The sequence below is a fragment of the Papaver somniferum genome, chromosome 1, assembly GCF_003573695.1.
Source record: "Papaver somniferum cultivar HN1 chromosome 1, ASM357369v1, whole genome shotgun sequence".
NCBI classification, from domain to species: Eukaryota; Viridiplantae; Streptophyta; class Magnoliopsida; order Ranunculales; family Papaveraceae; genus Papaver; species Papaver somniferum.
Window position 1 is genome coordinate 128,372,381 of NC_039358.1, and position 17,475 is coordinate 128,389,855.

At 37.2% G+C, this 17,475-nt stretch overlaps 2 protein-coding genes and 1 long non-coding RNA gene across 14 annotated transcripts; 1 reads left to right on the top strand and 2 right to left on the bottom strand.

Annotated features, from left to right (window-relative positions):
- Positions 1-1,058: 1,058 nt before the first annotated feature.
- Positions 1,059-4,330, bottom strand: LOC113300103. 8 transcript variants are annotated; one of them, XR_003335433.1, is made up of 8 exons: positions 3,971-4,330; positions 3,214-3,834; positions 2,740-2,967; positions 2,211-2,564; positions 1,980-2,112; positions 1,806-1,887; positions 1,573-1,714; positions 1,059-1,479 (listed from the first exon to the last, which is right to left on the bottom strand). It is a non-coding gene; the product is annotated as an uncharacterized LOC113300103 (long non-coding RNA). The 8 variants fall into 8 exon arrangements; XR_003335417.1 differs by having other exon boundaries at positions 3,925-4,330; XR_003335438.1 differs by having other exon boundaries at positions 3,214-3,323; positions 3,971-4,323.
- Positions 4,331-5,918: 1,588 nt separating this feature from the next.
- On the top strand, positions 5,919-8,765 carry LOC113300140 (B3 domain-containing transcription factor VRN1-like). 2 transcript variants are annotated; one of them, XM_026549340.1, is made up of 6 exons: positions 5,919-6,416; positions 6,526-6,673; positions 6,889-6,974; positions 7,103-7,475; positions 7,638-7,864; positions 8,292-8,765. In XM_026549340.1, exons 2-6 carry the CDS (start codon positions 6,589-6,591, stop codon positions 8,535-8,537), a joined length of 1,017 nt encoding a protein of 338 aa, XP_026405125.1. In that variant the 5' UTR covers positions 5,919-6,416; positions 6,526-6,588; the 3' UTR covers positions 8,538-8,765. The 2 variants fall into 2 exon arrangements, with proteins under 2 accessions (XP_026405125.1, XP_026405129.1); XM_026549344.1 differs by having other exon boundaries at positions 5,934-6,032.
- A 133-nt stretch (positions 8,766-8,898) lies between these two features.
- On the bottom strand, positions 8,899-16,482 carry LOC113300118 (PH, RCC1 and FYVE domains-containing protein 1-like). 4 transcript variants are annotated; one of them, XM_026549303.1, is made up of 9 exons: positions 15,854-16,482; positions 14,924-15,010; positions 13,659-13,748; positions 13,443-13,529; positions 13,171-13,334; positions 10,913-13,022; positions 10,670-10,816; positions 9,806-10,395; positions 8,899-9,290 (listed from the first exon to the last, which is right to left on the bottom strand). In XM_026549303.1, exons 1-9 carry the CDS (start codon positions 15,899-15,901, stop codon positions 9,125-9,127), a joined length of 3,489 nt encoding a protein of 1,162 aa, XP_026405088.1. In that variant the 5' UTR covers positions 15,902-16,482; the 3' UTR covers positions 8,899-9,124. The 4 variants fall into 4 exon arrangements, with proteins under 4 accessions (XP_026405088.1, XP_026405096.1, XP_026405110.1 ...); XM_026549311.1 differs by having other exon boundaries at positions 10,913-13,027; positions 13,215-13,334; positions 15,854-16,474; XM_026549325.1 differs by lacking the exons at positions 14,924-15,010; positions 15,854-16,482 and having other exon boundaries at positions 13,215-13,324; positions 13,659-13,711.
- Positions 16,483-17,475: the final 993 nt, after the last annotated feature.

The window sequence follows — 17,475 nt, forward strand, 5'->3', positions numbered from 1 at the left end:
GGAGTATTTCGGCGTTACATTTGCTAATAGTAAAATTATTACCACTGCCAATCTGTAATTTGGGAGTTAACACTCTCTTAAGAGATATTAGTAATCATATTTATGCACCAGTTGACATATATACTTGCATCTGTAATAATGATGCTAGTAATTACTACCGGAAAAAGAAAAATCGTCAATCTAATTTAAACAACTTGGTCATTAATTATATTGATAGGGATTAATAATGCATATAGCTATCTAACACGTGAAATGCTTTGATACACTTGATCTCTTTATTATATATACCAGGATATGACCCGTGCTGTGACGGTCCGGGATTTGTTTTGCTTTTAAATGCTAGCTTGTTAACATATTCGACGCCTGTCCTAAGAAGCATTTGGTCCCACTAATGCATTTATTGTGTTTGATACTGATGTGTCATCAATAATTCTATTCAACCCACTAATCTAACCCACCAGTCAAACCCACTACATACGTGACAAGATTTTTTTACTTTTCATTATTTTCTCTTTCTTGTGGACGTGTTCATATATTTGGTTTTTATTTTCGTTTTTAAATTTGGTAAAACACAAAAATCAGATCTTAAAAATTCTCTACTACCATTACAGGAAGCATTAAGAGATCACTAAGAGAACACTGATATGTATCCATCCGTTCGTAGAATTCCAGATACACCCGTCTGCAAAAAAAAAAACTCATTTGCCTGTATATCCAAGAAATGTGTGCTAACATTCGTCTGACATTACATTTTTCCTTAGATGTGCTAACATTCGTCTCAATGGATGTAACTTAACCTCTAATTATCTAAATCGTCCATTGAATCATGGTCTTCCCCTCGGTAGCATGGTGAGTAGTCGCTATATATACCTCATCAAGAGTGCAAGTAACTCATCAGATATTATTCTGGGTTGTGGATCCCTATATGGTCATCCGATAAAGGGAATTAAAGCATGCTTGCGAGGATTATCTGCGCTGATTTGATTGGACATTATTTGACCCTGCAAATTAAATTAATACTTTGTGCAAGAGACTGGCGGGCAATAAGAAGTTTCGAATAGCTAAACTGTTTGTAACGAAATTTGAAGGAGATGTGGATTTTGAGATTGCTCTTGGTAGTTAACTTATTTTCTAAAACGAAACGGTCACAGCATTTTTCTATTTGTGAGCTCAAGCACCTAGTTTATACAATTAACTGAGTGAAATTGCTGGATCAAGGTCTAGTTTATGAGATTTTGTTGTTGTTGCTTGGATGATCTTTTGCACCTCACTATCAACTGCAACAAAAATAGCAGAGCTGGTAGGGTCTTGGACTTCGAACCATAGCATGAAGGGAATCATCGATCTTTGCTTCGCTCTTGGTGGCCCACTGATCACCCTCTTCTCCAACTAATTTTGTTGTGCGATTGCCGCATTTCCAATAGTACCAACCATCATCTGTCATAAGCCGATTATGATTAGCGGTTGCACAACCATCATCTGTCATAAGCCGATTACGATTAGCGGTTGCACGATCCAGATATTAATTTGTTATGTTCCAGCTATAAATGTAGTAATGATCTAGAAACGTACGTTACACCCGGCATTCCATTTGGCCACTTGGCCGCCATTAGTTCAGAAATTCTCTTTCGGTTGCCCAATAGCAAAAATGCGGCAGTGGCGAATCCCTCTTTTGGTAGGTAGTTATCTGATGGGTGGTGTTTTTTGGCAGCACCTGTCTTACACATTAGTTTAACATGAGTGACTATCATTTCTACGTGGAGCACTCCATACCATGACTAAGAAATATTATATGGTTCCCTTACCTTTGTCGCATATCCATCACTTCAGGAAGCTCTATGTTCAAGTAGATCTTGGTGGAATTAGTTGATGACAAAGATAATTTTCCTGTGAAACGGTCGTGGGTTGTTAGTTTCTAGTATAGGTTTATAAATTAATGGAAAGTATTGTGTTCATATAACGCATAATCGATGTTTAACCTTGATATTTTTTTTTATGTAGGTACCCGTTACCACAACCACAATCGGTGCATACTCAACACCATGTTGGTCCAAGTTCCAGCTTAGCTCGCTCGTCGAGTCACCCCACAGAGTAATCTTCACATTAACAACGCTGCAAAAAAAACCTCAAGATTGTAGACCATCCAAATAGTTTGCTAAACATCTTGAATATGGCCTCAAAAATTAGATAACAATTCAGCACACTTGTACCTTAGGTTCTTGAGAGTTAGGTCGCGCATTATGGATCATTGCCCATTTGCTCTCTTAAATTTTTGTAGAGTTGTTAAGCCGGTGGTAAGAATGCCGACCACATCTGCTTGACCATAAGAAGTGAAAATAATTAAAATCACATTGGGGACAAAACTAATGCTATAAAAAATGGGAGGTATATGTTTGCAGTATTAGACTCAGTTCTTCAAAAGCAGTAAGAGAGATTTTGTAGGGCAGCATTTTCACTGTGGTGGAATCCATAGGCTTAAGCTCGATATTCCACTCAAAAAAGGCACGGGAGTCATTTATAGTAGGGCGATTTTTTTTCCAGCGAACCATTCTTCAAATGACCACCTAAAAAGAATAAATCATTATGCCAAGTTCAAAATGACCACCTATAAAATGAAAGAAAACCATGGCAACCGTATCGATAGTTCGGCAACAAACAAAAACATCTGGAGTAAGAAGATAACAAAGAAATACTTCAGTGATATAGTATATAGCAAGACTATGTTTGATTGTACCTTACCTTGGTCTTGAACATTATATGCCTGAACCTACTCAATTTAAGAAAAACATCTGGATCATCTTCACTGGTGGTTTAACTATCTCTTCCAACTGTAAGGTTTCCGTTGATTTCCGTAGGACCACTAAGTGCAGTATAAAAGTTGCCCAACTTCTGAAATTTCCTGAAGAGCCTCTTTTTTCAAGCCCTTTCATCATCATTAAATTTCCAGTACCTTGTGATGCCTCATGCCTGTGTACCAAATGACAAAACACACACACTAATTAGTTCAATGGATTAAAATAACTTTTCATTGAGCTTATACAACAATGAGGTATAAATGTACATAAGATAGGATTTGTATGTTTGGTTTTTATGCGTTTTGTATAAATGATACAGATTAACAATTATGTGAACACTACAAAATGAAAGAATCACTCAGAAACATATAAATGCGGCAGTTTAAAGTAGTAGTTGGGTTCAAAATAAATTACATACCTTCGCATCAAGTAAGCATAGGCCGGATAACATACGAACTCGTAATTCCCTTGCGGCCATACATACTCTTCAGAGAGGAAGATATAACATTATGCTGCCACATCGGCATTCTGCAAATGTTTCATTAACAATTTTCAACTTTAGATATCAATCTCTAATTTAGCCTAGGTAGTAGAAATTAAGTTCCGATGTTTTTCATAAAACATTGTGATTCAGCGGGGACATTTGTTGTACCGAAACTAAAGAGTATGGAAGAATTAATATTACAACAGCAGACAACTATAAAAATAAATATCAAAGTTAGATGGCATCAACATATAAACCTCCATAGAAACTTCAAATTTCATAAAGCCATGTAATTTGAGATTGAATAAAAATAGCACATCATTCAAACCTCGGTTAAAATCCAAAATTCTCAATTCTCGTGAAGATTCACAAAAATATAGAAATTTCAATTACTTTAGATGAGTTTCCGGGAAATCTCATTTTCATTTTTCTGCTGATGATCATTCTAGGTTGTTGTTGCTACTGATAAGTGCAGAAACACCCAAATCAGGACATCCTTCTTTGTATAGATAAACAATCAAAACCCATGTTGAGAAAAGCACACATCTCCAATACCTTTATTATTAATCCAAACCCAGGATGAGAAAATCAACAAAAAAGATTAAGAAAAATATCAAAATCAAAGAGATTTCCCTCGAAAAATACCAAAATCACGGAAACTTAAGAAAGGAGATTGGTAACCATTGAGAACCTGTGCAAGATAACTTTTGGGGAGGTTTATGCAGTCGAACGTGATTGGTAAGAAGAAATATTTGGGGAGGTTTATGCAGTCGAACGTGATTGGTAAGAAGAAATAATGGTGTTATTAATGGGTATCTTCTAGTTTGGTAACGCATGAGGACTTGGTTTGATTATTTTGGTTCGAATTAAAGGGAGTAATTAATGGTGGTGCTAAACTGCTAATTGATTTCATCCGTTATGGATGAAAAGATGGAGCAGAATTCAAACCCTAGTAATTGCAGCTTAGCTTTGGCAAGCGTTACAGATGGAAATTAAGAGAAGAAGTCGAATATGGGACGTTGGATTAGGGCGTAGAAGAAGGGCGCATTCTAGGCCACGATTTATCTTCTTCGTTTTTTTGCATTTTGAGAGCAGTGGAAGTCGTTCATCTTTTAGAAAACACCTTTCAAAGCCGTCGGATTTCTAAAAACACATTTGTTTTTGTAAGGTAGATACGGAAAAGAAGACTAGTTCTTGTTTCTTCTCTTTATTACATATATACACGAGAAAGAAGACTAGTTCTTGTTTCTTCTTTAACATTAAATTTCTAAGCTAAGCCAAGGTAGGAGTAGTGAATTTACGCAAGGATAAATTTAGTTTTTACTAAGGTAGGAGTAGTGAATTTTTAATGCACGCAGGCATGCTGTAGAATACGGGCATCCAACTCAAAACCAATTGGCGAGGATTATAAACCGTAGGATCTTAGATTGCCCAGACAATGTGGGACTAATAATCTCAACACGCCCCCTCAAGTGTAGTCTCGTTGGGTCTAACACGTGGACAATAATTCGGGTGACGCGGAGTAAAGGCGCGGTCAAATGACTCGTCGCAAATAACCTGCTCTGATACCATGTTAGACTACGGGCATCCAACTCAAAACCCAGGGGCGGAACTAGGATTTGGAACTAGGGGTAGCTTGGAGAAAAATTATGCATTCTAGGGGTGGCTTGTAACAATTTGAGCTGAATTTGCATGGGAATTTGCTAAGTTAGACTACCTATTTTAAAAAAAAATCAAAGTTCTGAGGGTGGTTTAAGCCAGCCCAAGTCTGGCTATAGATCCGCCACTGTCAAAATCAATTGGCGATGAGTGGAGAGGTCCTAAGAATTATAAACCGCAGGATCTTAGATTGCCCAGACAATGTGGGACTAATAATCTCAACACATGCTAATGCTAATGAAATTTCTCTTAAATATTCCTAGCAGAGTAACATGACCTCATTCCGTAACAAAGTAACACTACTGCAACCAAAACAAATAATGGATATTTTCCCCCATTGGATATCTATTCTGATTCCCACTATTGGATTGGACTCATAACTTTTAAGTCGTCAGCAAAGAAATGATACCCATCTATTTCCACAGTTGGTTTGAAAACTACAAGTATACACCATATCCTACTGATGAGTTCAGTTCATCATAATAAATTGACCTCATGCTTGTAATGTAATTAGACAGTGATGTTTATCATTTCAGTGTAATGTTTCTGTCCCTCATGCAAGTGATGTTATGGATGGCAATGGCTGACCATGGTCACGTATTAATCTAGCAAATTGAAGTAATATACTAACAGTTATTAGCTGCACGCCTGTACCTGGTTCCATAAATGGAGCCGAGGTCCTCCCACTTTATGTTTCTGATGAAAATTAAAATCCTTACAGCCATCATACTTGATCACTAAAAACTGGATGCACTAACTCTTAGCTTAACACTGGATTATACGAACCCAGTATATGAACAAACACATAAGTCTAAGAACTTGAGTCGATTCATTTTGCAATTTTGGGACCATAAATACTGCATCTTCCTTAAATAAAACAAGAAGCTGACAATGAATCATTTCTCTACATGGACCACACAGAATACCTCAAAAGGGTAACGAAAGTTGATAAACTAAGTAATTCAGTAATCTCCAGACTTCAGAGATGCCATTACTACTGTCTTAATTGGTTTGTGATCTTGTCATCATCATCAGATTTCTTCCTCTCTTCTGAAATATTCTTTTATTCTTTTTGTGGCGATTCATAAGAGCTGGTACTTCTCTAAGAGCTAGCACCTTTACCAAGATCAATACCATTATAATGAAAACTTGAATTAGAAAATAGAGTAAAACATCTGCAAATTCTTCTCTTAAATGATCTTTCTCTTCTTCTTTCCAATCTGATAATTCTTAGTTTTGGTACTTCACCCTTGCATACAAATTTCTCTGGTAGCTCTACTTCTCCTATCAGATATATTTTTCCCAATCTCTTTCTTTAGCAAGATCCACCACTTTCTGCCTCAAAACTTCAAAGACTAGCTAACAACACCATCAACTGGAACTCCTGCCATCTTTCTATTTCTATCTCTTCTCTGGTGCGCAGCATAAGCAGGGCTGTATGCTCAGATTTAGGGGTTTGGAACTTTAAGGGCTTATATGTATGAAACAGTTGTTGTTTTTTCTGAAAAAAATGTGATTAGAGAAATCTACATTTGGTTTGATACAGATCATAAACTTTCTTCCTAAAACCTTCCTTCACTTGTGCAGAAAAATAGCCGTGTCTTGGATTGATAGGATCTAGTAAGTTATTGTACTACGTTTATCTTCAAAATGGCGATCACTCGAAGTCGAAGAGCATCCAGAGCACCCAGAACAAATGTGTTTATCTCTGGTGGAAACTTTGTCGCTTCTACTGGTAACTTAATCAATTTATTTACTCTCTTATTAACAATGCATGGTTTTTGGTTTTTGTTTAATTAGTTTGGATTGCTGGAGGCATGGAGTTTAACCTGAATCTTTTTGTTAGTTATATTTCGCCATACTAACAACTGCTGGAGTCAGTGATTCAATTTGTCTTCTAAAACTTGGTCTAAATTTGAGTCTGAACTTGCCTGGAGAGTTTTTATCCAGGTGATGATGGAACTAATGAAATCGGTTGTAGACGGCCTCGATTCTTCATAATAATTCACAATGCCATAATCCAAGATGGAAATTTGGTAAGCAGTATTATTACATTACTTAATTACTAATGCCACTAGCTAAGAGTTTTCTATATTACAGTAATTAGCTACATTAATTTAATATGCTAGTAATTTATATCGTGTGAGTATTTGTGGGTATGCAGAAAATCCCGCCAGAGTTCTTTAAGAGTTATGGGGCCGATTCTCACCATGCAACCCTCGAAATTCCAGATGGTCTAACCTGGGATGTTCAGTTGAAGAGAAACTCAAATGGCGGCAACGCTGCTGTTAGCTTTCAAATTTGTCAGTTAGCCCAATTTTTTGAGTACTACTCCATACGCCCAGGACATGTTTTGTTATTCAAATACCATGGAAATTCTCATTTCCATGTTATAATATTTGATACAAGTGCTGGTGAAATAAACTATCCTGCTGATAGTTCTAATGATGAAGCGCACTTTCACCGCTACCACGAAGGAGGGCCCTCTGAAATCCAGAGCAGTGAAGAAGAAGATTATTGCGTTCATGCTTCTACTGGTATATATAGTTATTACTACCTCCGTTTCAGAATAATAGGCAGGTTTGTGTGTAAATTTACACAAAAACCTGCCTATTATTTTGAAACAGAGGAGTACTTCTTAAGAATGTTGTTTTAGCTAAGATTGTTATTTGAGTTTGTAAAATGCAATATGCCTGCAGATGAAGATCAATCATCTGCATCGTCGTTGTCATCATCAGAGGAAGAAGAAGTCAGAGTTGTTGGGAAGAACAAGAGGAAACATGTGTATTTGAGAACTAAAGAGGGGGAGGATAGAGCGAGGAGAAGGACAAAACAGAGAGCAACTCTTATCAGTGATGAATTCCAGTCCGAAAATCCTTTTTTCACAATCGCTCTACAGCCATCTTATATGAATCACAAATACTTGGTGAGTTGATTTTGCTTCAACATCTAATTTTGTGCAAGCTTGTTAATTAAGCATCATTAAGTGAAATGGTTAACAATTTTAAGCAATTTAACATTATCTCTAATGTATTTGATAGAAACGAAATTGTAAACCTTTTGTACTATATTTGCTAGTTAATATAATTCATTTTCCCATTAAAAAAAAGAAAAAAATGGTTAACAATTGACAAGTTCAATAAGTGTTGACCAGTACTGAATGAGAAAAAAACACCCGCCTGCAGCATTATCCAGCCAGGAGGATTTATTATGTGCAAAAAAAAAAATTGTGACATTTAATACAAACTCGTCTACTTTTGCAGTAGGCGTCGATTTGAAATTTTATTTGTGCCTTCAGATATGTATTTGCATACTGTGTAATATTAAGTAATTTACTTGTGATTTGCGTGCAGCATATACCAGCTTCGTTCAATGAGAAGCACATGTTTAGCCACGGAAAGAAAATCAAAGCTCAGGTTGAAGATGGAAGATTTTGGCTACTCGCATTTCCCAAGGATGAGGGTGGAAGGTTAACTATTGGAGTTGCATCATTTTTGAAAGATAATGATTTGGTTGTCGGAGATATCATACTCATGGAGCTAATGAAGGAGATGAAATCCAAGTACCTTGATGCTAAGGTTCATATCTTTCGCGCCTGAAAACTATGTCCAAGTACCTTGGCTTAAACTACCTACTCTGATTTCTATAAAGTAGAAATTCAAGTTGTTATACTTGTGCACAGCAACATACTTTTCTGACTATTGGTTGCCCAAGTTAATTATAGAATGTAGTGATTAACATGTTTTAACAACAGGTAGTTTGCTTTATTAACCGTCTTCTTACTAAACTCAGTAACTACTCAACTGTTTTGGAGTTTGGGGTTACTTAACTAGTAACTAACCCAATTAAAATGTTTGGAGGTTTCAAGGCTGCAGTACTGGTTTGGAGCAACTCGGTCAGGGGGTGAAACATGAATCATGGATTTGTATACTTGAAAAGAGAAGAAAAAGAAAACTGCAATTACAATAGAGAAGCCTTTTTCTTTTCTGCCCATATACTATCTCATAATTTTGATGACTTTATATATACACTACAATACAACAGGTAGGTATAAATTAAAGGGCACTGAAACTTACAAAAGAAGAATGAAGGTAAAAAGAAAAAGAAAACGTTAACTTAACAAAAAAGAACACCAAAAAAGAAAAGAAGGCACTGAACAAGAGGTGCTTCATGTTTGAAACTATTGCTAGGGATTTGGAGACGGTGAAACTCCACCATCTAATCTTTGCAAGGACTGTGTGGTGGAACCAGTTGGTGACTTGTCAGAAGCCCGTACGTTATATCTCTCGTATACTTTGTCACGGTTTTCTGACCACCAAGTCTCTGCTTGATGCTCCCCAAATCTTCTCCGGCTGTGGATGCAATAGAATGTCAATGAAACCCAAGAAAATTTTTAGCCTTATAGGAGGCGTCCTTATTCACATATTCACTTTGTTTCAGTCATAAAAGAGTGACTCAGTGAAATATCCCTAATCTGGTGAATCGAAAATAGTTGTTGAGCCGCCAATTTTTACCCATGATTTTAAACCAGATGGAGTTGGAATCTTACAGCTGCTCTAATAGTTCTATTAGGGGATACACTAAGGCTTTCTAGATTTTACTACAAGGCAAAGCAACATATTACTAAAGAACAGAAGAAAAATCTTAAATCTTAAGGGGGGGATACACTAAGGCTTTCTAAATTTTACTACAATCTTAGGGGGATACACCAAGGCTTTCTAGATTTTACTACAAGGCAAATGCAACAACTTACCAAAGAACAGAAGAAAAATCTTAAATCTTAAATGAATATGCATCATAGAATGGTAGGAAGGTGGGGATAGAAAGAGCAAAGAGGAAAGAAGAGAGAAGAGAATGAATGACTTACCTGAAGCGCACTCTCTTAAGATCCCTGCTTCCGTCATGAAGAGCCACGAGGGTTATATACACACCGGGTTCATACTGTTCAATCCATTCTGACTCAACTTGATTAGTGTTGACTCCGTTCAAAGCAGGCGTACTCTTCGACTTCACACCATTCTCGTCATTTTGAATAGGCTCTGGGGGTTCCTTGGCATCAGTATTAGCAGTAACAGATTTCACACTGCTAGTACCTGTATAAACCTCTTCATTATTACCATTAGACACTCCCAAGCTGGCAGGGCCATTCTTCCAACTGGAGGGAGTTGCAGTTGCCTGGTTTTCTGGGTAAGTATCATTTTCATCCGCAGTTGGGATGTCATTTCTGTGTATATGAGGGTTTTCGCCTGGAGCAGCCGTTCCATTTGTAGTAGTCATATCATACATGGTTTGAGAAGCCAAACGAGGGTCATAGCTTGCGTTAGATTTTGCATGATGTCCTCCATTCGTATCCGCATGAAATGTACCATTCGATTCCAAACCATTTGGTAGATAAAGCTGTCTCATGCTGTCACTATCATATGCACCAGGTGGCAGTCTCTCAGCCATGTCTTTGAGCTACATAACAGTATCAGATAGTAATCAATAGAAAATCATACAAAACATATATATACACATGATTATGATTATATTTTCATTTATCTTTAGATATTTCTTTTGTTGCTGTTTTATTTAGACATTTGTATCTATGATTATAATGAGATCGAAAATATTTCAAAAAAAGTTTTTAAGGAACTAATGAGCATGTAAATCATCACAAGCAGCTTATTCAGAAACTTCTAAGCCCAGATAAAGGTTATGAATATGAAAAAAAATATAATATGATGATTACCTGCGCCGTTAAAGATTTGATAACTTCTTTTGCAGCTCTAGATTTCCCAGATTCCTCTGCAGCCAATGCCATAGCATCTTGGGCTTTCTGTGCTGATTTCTGCAGAGCATACTCTTGCATTTCACACCTTTGTCTCAAGCTATCAATCTAACCAAAATCAAAGAAGAATTTCAGTTGGCAAATGGTCCTTGATTGCAAAAACCGGAGATAAAATACTATAGTAATCAGGAGGAGCTGATATACCTGTGTATGTAACTTCTGCACTTCTTGATTCAAGAGTTCATTTGTTTTTTTCAAGCTGTCAGTAACGCTTTTGGAAAAAGAAAGACCTGAAGTTGTAGGTATAGGTGTAGCGAAGCGGGGCGGGCTGGCTTTCCTTGAGAAAGGTGACACGGCTCTCGAACTCATTGCTGACTGACTTGATGGAGTATTAACAGGTCTTGGAACTGTTCGACGCAGATCAACTAGATTGGAAAAAGAAATATCATTAAGCTGTAATGAGGGTAATTCGGTCGGGCTGATCAGAGAAAATGTATCAGCCTTCTTTCCTTGTTTGGCTGCTTTTGTGTCCAATTGCTTAATTAAATCAGCATTTGTAGGAGTAGAGGACTTGGATAATCTTATTTCTGACCTGTCCAACCTATCTTTGTTTTCACCTGAAAGTCGAGGCAAGACATTCTTCTTAATAGTATTACCACTGGCTTCTGAAACCTTCATAAGTTTTGTGTGACACGAGTCACAGACACGATATGGCTTGCCGGGATTAGGAGAAAGTGCTGCTCTGAAAGCTTTCTTCGAAGTACAGGAGTGGCAATGTACTAGTCCACAGTTATAGCAGTTGTGCCGCTTGCGAGTAAACCCAAATGCTTGTCTACACGCTGCGCACTGGGACTGCTCTGCACCAGAAACCCATTTATGAAGACATATAGATGCCGTGAAGTTTGACCCACAAGCAATATATTTGACATGTCTATCCTTCAGTGCTTCTACTAATGTTGGTATTTTTCGATCTTCAACGTCTCCATGGCCCAATCTCCCGTTAGCACCCTTTCCCCATGTGTATACTTCATTCCTGGACGTTAGCACTGCCACATGATATGCACCGGAAGCAACATCTTCCACGCATTCTCCCATTAACTTATCTTCCACTAAGCAAGGTGCCTTTCCATCAGAAAGTGGATTTCCAAGCTGACCATAAACAGTGCTTCCCATGGTAAAAACATGTCCGGATGAAGTCAAGCCAACAGTCAGACTATGGCCACAAGATATTTTGTGGAAATTGTAGTCAATAAGAGATGGAACACATGTGGGTTTCAGTCTTGGTTCCTTGTCTCCATGACCAAGGCGATTTTTGTCGCCATCACCCCAAGTAAACAATTTTCCTGATGACATACTTGAACTAGATTGTGCCACAATTACATCCACCACTGCAGCTGTGTGCCACACCCCACATGCAACTGCAATGGTCTTCAACCCCATCAGAGATTCTACTTCTCTCGGGTGCATAGCACTTTCTCTGTTTCCATGGCCCAAAACACCGAATGTTCCATCACCAAACGTAAACAACTGTCCTGTTGATGTTATTAAGGCTGTATGCCATGGACCACAACAAACTGAAGCAACTTGGAGTCCCTCCAATGGACCTGACACCCTCTTCGGTATCCAGTGACTCACATCAGTACCATGACCGAGAAGCCCAGCGTTATGTGTTCCATCTCCCCATGAGTAAAGCTCACCGGCCATAGTGACAGCACAAGAGTGGAATTCCCCACAGGCAACAAAATCAACATTAGTAACTGCTAAAGACTCAACAAAACGCGGTCGGATAACATCTCTCCCAACTCCATGGCCAAGTCGCCCTCCAGATTCTTCTCCCCAAGTGAAAAGTTCTCCTTGTCTCGTGACTAGTGCAGCATGTCTGACTCCACAGGCTATGTGATGAACATCCAAAACCACATTGGACTCTAAAGGCCGAGGAAGAAGAACATCGACCCTTGAGTTTAAAGGGTTAAGACCTTTTTCTGCCCCAACCCTAATGAAATTTTCACATATAACCTCGCCCCATATGTATACATCGCCTAACGCATCACAATCATCAGGTGCAGAACCATGACTAGAAGTGCTGGGGGCACTTGAAACACTCACTCGGAAAGCATCTGAAGTTCCTTTCACTTGCATATTTATGTGGTCAGTAACTGCATGTGACCTTTCTACAGTCACTAATTTCTCAGGTGGATCACCTTTTGCTGAAGTGTTTGTGTTCACACTAACGGAAACTTCTGGGGAGCTAATATCTCTTATGTTGCTGGCAGAAGCAGAACTGTCACTTGGGCTATTAGATGTCAAGTCTTTACTGTCCTGAAAGAAAAATATCACGAAGATATGAATCTTAAATGATGAACCACTAGACTGAAGCATAATGTTCACAAAATCTAAGATCATAGAAATCCATAAATGATTTTGTTTTCACTTAGTTACAGTCAATTAAGCTACAACAATACCTTAAACATATGACATAAAAACACAAGTTTATAGGTAATATTACATCAAAGTAGAATCCACCGTCAGTCCATCCATCAATTTTTGATCGTCCACCTTGCCCTGCAGATATCAATGTTCGAAGACCTGCTATCCACACCTCTGCCTCAACTTTGTCTTTGCAAATCTTAGAAAAGAATCGTGTCAAATCATTATTAGCTATTATGAGTAAACATTTACCTACATATAGGCATTAGCACAAGTACCTATGGCATCTAATAAATGTGGTTCTTACCAGATCAAGGGAACGTTTGCCGTTGTTGTATATAAGAGAAAAGGACAAGTACTCCTTCTCAGGCCGTAAATAACGCTGGAAAACAGTCTGACACATCATCATGAAAACGAGAAAAGGAAAAAAAGAATAAGACTTTGGTGCAAGAACAGCGGTTTCTTACAATGAATTAAAGTGAACCACATAAAGTAACATCAGACAAGCATATAGATATCTCACAGTTCTTTGTCCAGGGATAATTTTTGAGACAGTAGCTAGCTTCAATTTTCTTTCTTCGCCTCTCGACAACCAGATCAAAAATGTTTCGTCCTGTAAAATTTACAAAGTAAATATATAATGCATATAATGTTTAAAGACTTCCTAGTGGCAATAACTTAGAGAACCATACTTCTACAAAATAACCTAACAGAGGTAAGTATGCAATGAAAGCAAGACAACTTTCTGAGAGACAGATAGAGTGCTGCATAAAGCACGCGAATACTTGTGCATACAAGCTTTATCTTTATACAATCCCTTTTGTACAATGAGTGAAGAAAGATGCTAAGATGGAAGTATACAAAAATTAACAAGAATCAGTAATAGCCTCCACCTAATGAATGAAGTTCCTTAGTTCTTGATAGTCTTACATTACTGGCTTATCTAACAGGTCAAGAACTAATATTATTTTTTTTGCTTGTAAGCAGGAACATTGTGTTTGAGGACTGTAATCAATCCCAATTAGCTACTAGAAATCTCCTAGTAGTTTTTTTTTTTTTTGGAAATAATCTAAACCTAGGTTCCATTTTAATACAACAAGGCAAATGGACGCTCAATAATAACACTAACACTATTTATTTTTTTAATGTTCCTAGTATGTTGCAGCTTAAGTTCCAAAGACCTGCTTGAGCAACATCTTCTCGAATAGCTCACTACTAGAAGTTCTCCTTACAGGCAAATGAGATCTGAATTTCTTCTCTATTTCCTCCTTTTTAATTTTTATGCTTTCTTCTAAGAGGTCATCAATATATCATAGATCACAAATTACCAACAAATACCCTTAAAATCAATGCTAAAACTCAGGATACTGTATACATTTTTTGTATCATTTATTTATTAGTGATTTTTTTTGTTATCGCCTGGCTAATGAAGTCGGTGAGAGACATAACAACGGACACCTCCCACCTATCTATTGGGCCAAGTACCCATCATGGTAATTTGTTATCAAGTCTACTAACAGAAAGGATATTCAGGAGATTGAAAATATATGGAGATTATTTGTGTATCGACCAGTTGGTGCTCTTGAATACCTCTCTCTTTCGACGGTTATTCAGAAGTTCCAGAAAGTAAATATGATTCAAGAAATTGTACAGAAGTTGGAAGAAATAACTATCTTATACAAGATTTAATACAAAGTAACAATTGTTAATATACCACTTGTGACAGTTCCGTACGTAAACAAGGCATGCACTATTAAACAAAATAATAAGCTATCGAACATGGCTTACAATGGAAAGTCTGAATGCGCAAAACTTGGGCTTCCCTTTGCGACCATATTTGAGCAGTTGTGCACCCTTTTTTAATGTAGTTAATGCCTGTAGAAGGTTAAAACATCCAATTACCAATACATAATATCAATTAAGAAAAAGGTGGTAGATTGTTAAACATCCAATTACCAATACATAATATCAATTAAGAAAAAGGTGGTAGATTATTATTGTAATGCACATAAATATTCGATCAATCCTAAGCTATTGTTGGAACACAAAGGAAATACACACAAATAGCACACTTTGACACTCTCCACTTCCTTTTACAGACTCCTTATGATCACAAACACCAACTTCGAACTATCACTTTTGATAACCAAGCATTTAGAACCTTCCAACATTTGTGTCAGAACCAGATGTCTCTCTACTACTTAATGTTCTCTACTAATCTCTACAATGCCATCAAAAGCCAAACTGCGTTTTTGATCTCATAAAATCCTTTAGAATGTTGGCATCATACACCTGACCTAAAATTTCACTATTTAATCTTCATGTCATATGTCAATCTTACCATTTTCAGTTTTACTTCCTGGCATGCTCACATGTCGCGGAAAATCATAATAACCAACAAATGATTACCAAACGTCTTAAACAGCAATCAGAATTAAGCACACCCACTAATTTCAAAGAAATCTCGAAGATCATTGCAGCACAGAAAAAAAAATAGAAACAATTTTGTCAACTAAGTGCGAAATCCTCCTTAACTCCCAATTTTTTTCTCTGATCACATCCATGGATAATTTTCCTAAACTAGGCTAATTCCAGATAACCTAAGATCTAGTTCATCAGAGTGCACAACAAAAATAATTTAAAATTGGCACAAATAACTAAAAAAAAAAACTAAACCAAATTTTCCTTAATAAAAGTTATTTTTAGAAAAAAGAGAACCTGTTCATTATCTCGCTCAGCATTCCCGTTAGTAGCAAGATCTGCCATTCCATGTGAAAAGCTTCAAAAATACTACCACCCGCATCGATCTTTGTAAACCTGCTCCAGTCATCATAGATGACAAAATTGTTTATGAATTACCATCAATTTTCAACCAATACCCTATTACCTCATAAACTTAATCTCAAATTTCAGATCTGTTGGCGGTTTCCAGTAATCTTCGACGGTCTGAGTTGAAACGACACCCTAAAATTCCACTTATGAAGTCTTTGAAGGAGTAGTGATTATAAGTTAGAATAAGTTTGAAAGAGAGAGTTGAAATAAAAGGGAAAGTTCATATAGCCGTCAAAAAAGACTGAGACAGGGGAATGTGGTTTTCCGACGAGAAGGTAGATATTTGGAAGAGTCAGATACGGGCTTGTGAGAGGAGATTTAGGAGTGGAAAATAAACGGCCCGTTGTCGGAAAACCAGGGTAAACAAGAATCCGTTTAGACAGAAAGAGAGAGAAAGTAATAAAGAGAGAGATGAGTTGAGATTTAAGTTTGTTGGTCGCGTCCGAGTAAGTACAAGTCAAAGATGGGCAAAAAAACATGAAATACCTGACCTGATAATATGAGATTAAAAGCAAGTAATTATATACCAGACCAGAGCACTACTTTACTTTTGTTTGCTTCATTTCTCTACAGCAAATCAAATGGGAAACAGTGACAACTCCCAAATTAGCCCAACTTGGTTCATTATGGGAGTAGTTACTTCATCGAACTTGGCTCTTGCATTCGAAATACACCACCATGTTAGTTGGGTCTGACCCCGTGATCTAAGTTTAAATCTAATATTTGATGATGCGTTCCCCTAACAGGAAAGGTAAACACATTTTGTTTTTTATGCTGTTGTGATAGAAAGACTACTGCCCACATTGTATTTCATTGCCCTTTTGCTTATTCGGTTTGGCAGCATTTTTATGTCGAAAACTAAACTTAATTGGGTAATGCCTAATTCCATTTACTTACTAATCAAAGGGTGGAGAGTGAAAAATCTGCCTACTTCAAGTAAAAGTCTCTGAAATTGCGGGAATGATAATCATTTTCAACAAAAGGACTACTTCAGGTAAAAGTCTCTGGAATTGCGGGAACGATAATCATTTTCAACAAAAGGATGACGAGCTTTACGAATCTTATAGAAGACATAAAGCTTTAACTTTCTTATGGTATACAAACTTGGACTCTAAGAATGGGGTCTCTCTTAATCGAGTAATTGCTAACTCGTTTGTAACTTAGGTTTCATGTTTGTTATTAGGTTTTTCAGTGATGTTTTAGGTTTTACTGACTTAAGGGAGATTGGGCCTGTCACTTTGGGTTACTTCCTTTCTCCTCTTCCCGCTTACTCTTAGTAAGCTAATATATATCTTTTGCCGAGTAAAAAAAAGATGATACGTTCCTCTTATAAAACTCTACATTTCTACAAAAAAATGAGCACAATTCGTATAACACCACCATCTATCCCTTGAAAATCAGTCGTTAAAAGTTAATGGCTAAAATTAAGATCGGTAGAGGGTGAGGTTTGGTATCTTGGATCAATATCATTTTCGGTAGGAATGTAGAGTCTTTAAAAGGAACTTATC

Bases quoted from the DNA above. Each gene is read 5' to 3' on its own strand.
- LOC113300140 (XM_026549340.1), top strand. From the start codon at position 6,589: ATGGCGATCACTCGAAGTCGAAGAGCATCCAGAGCACCCAGAACAAAT. The intron at 6,674-6,888 runs GTAACTTAATCA...GTTTTTATCCAG, and splicing joins AAACTTTGTCGCTTCTACTG to GTGATGATGGAACTAATGAA. The intron at 6,975-7,102 runs GTAAGCAGTATT...GTGGGTATGCAG, and splicing joins TAATCCAAGATGGAAATTTG to AAAATCCCGCCAGAGTTCTT.
- LOC113300118 (XM_026549303.1), bottom strand. From the start codon at position 15,901: ATGGCAGATCTTGCTACTAACGGGAATGCTGAGCGAGATAATGAACAG. The intron at 13,530-13,658 runs GTGAGATATCTA...ATGATGTGTCAG, and splicing joins TTATCCCTGGACAAAGAACT to ACTGTTTTCCAGCGTTATTT. The intron at 10,396-10,669 runs GTAATCATCATA...ACTGTTATGTAG, and splicing joins TCAAATCTTTAACGGCGCAG to CTCAAAGACATGGCTGAGAG.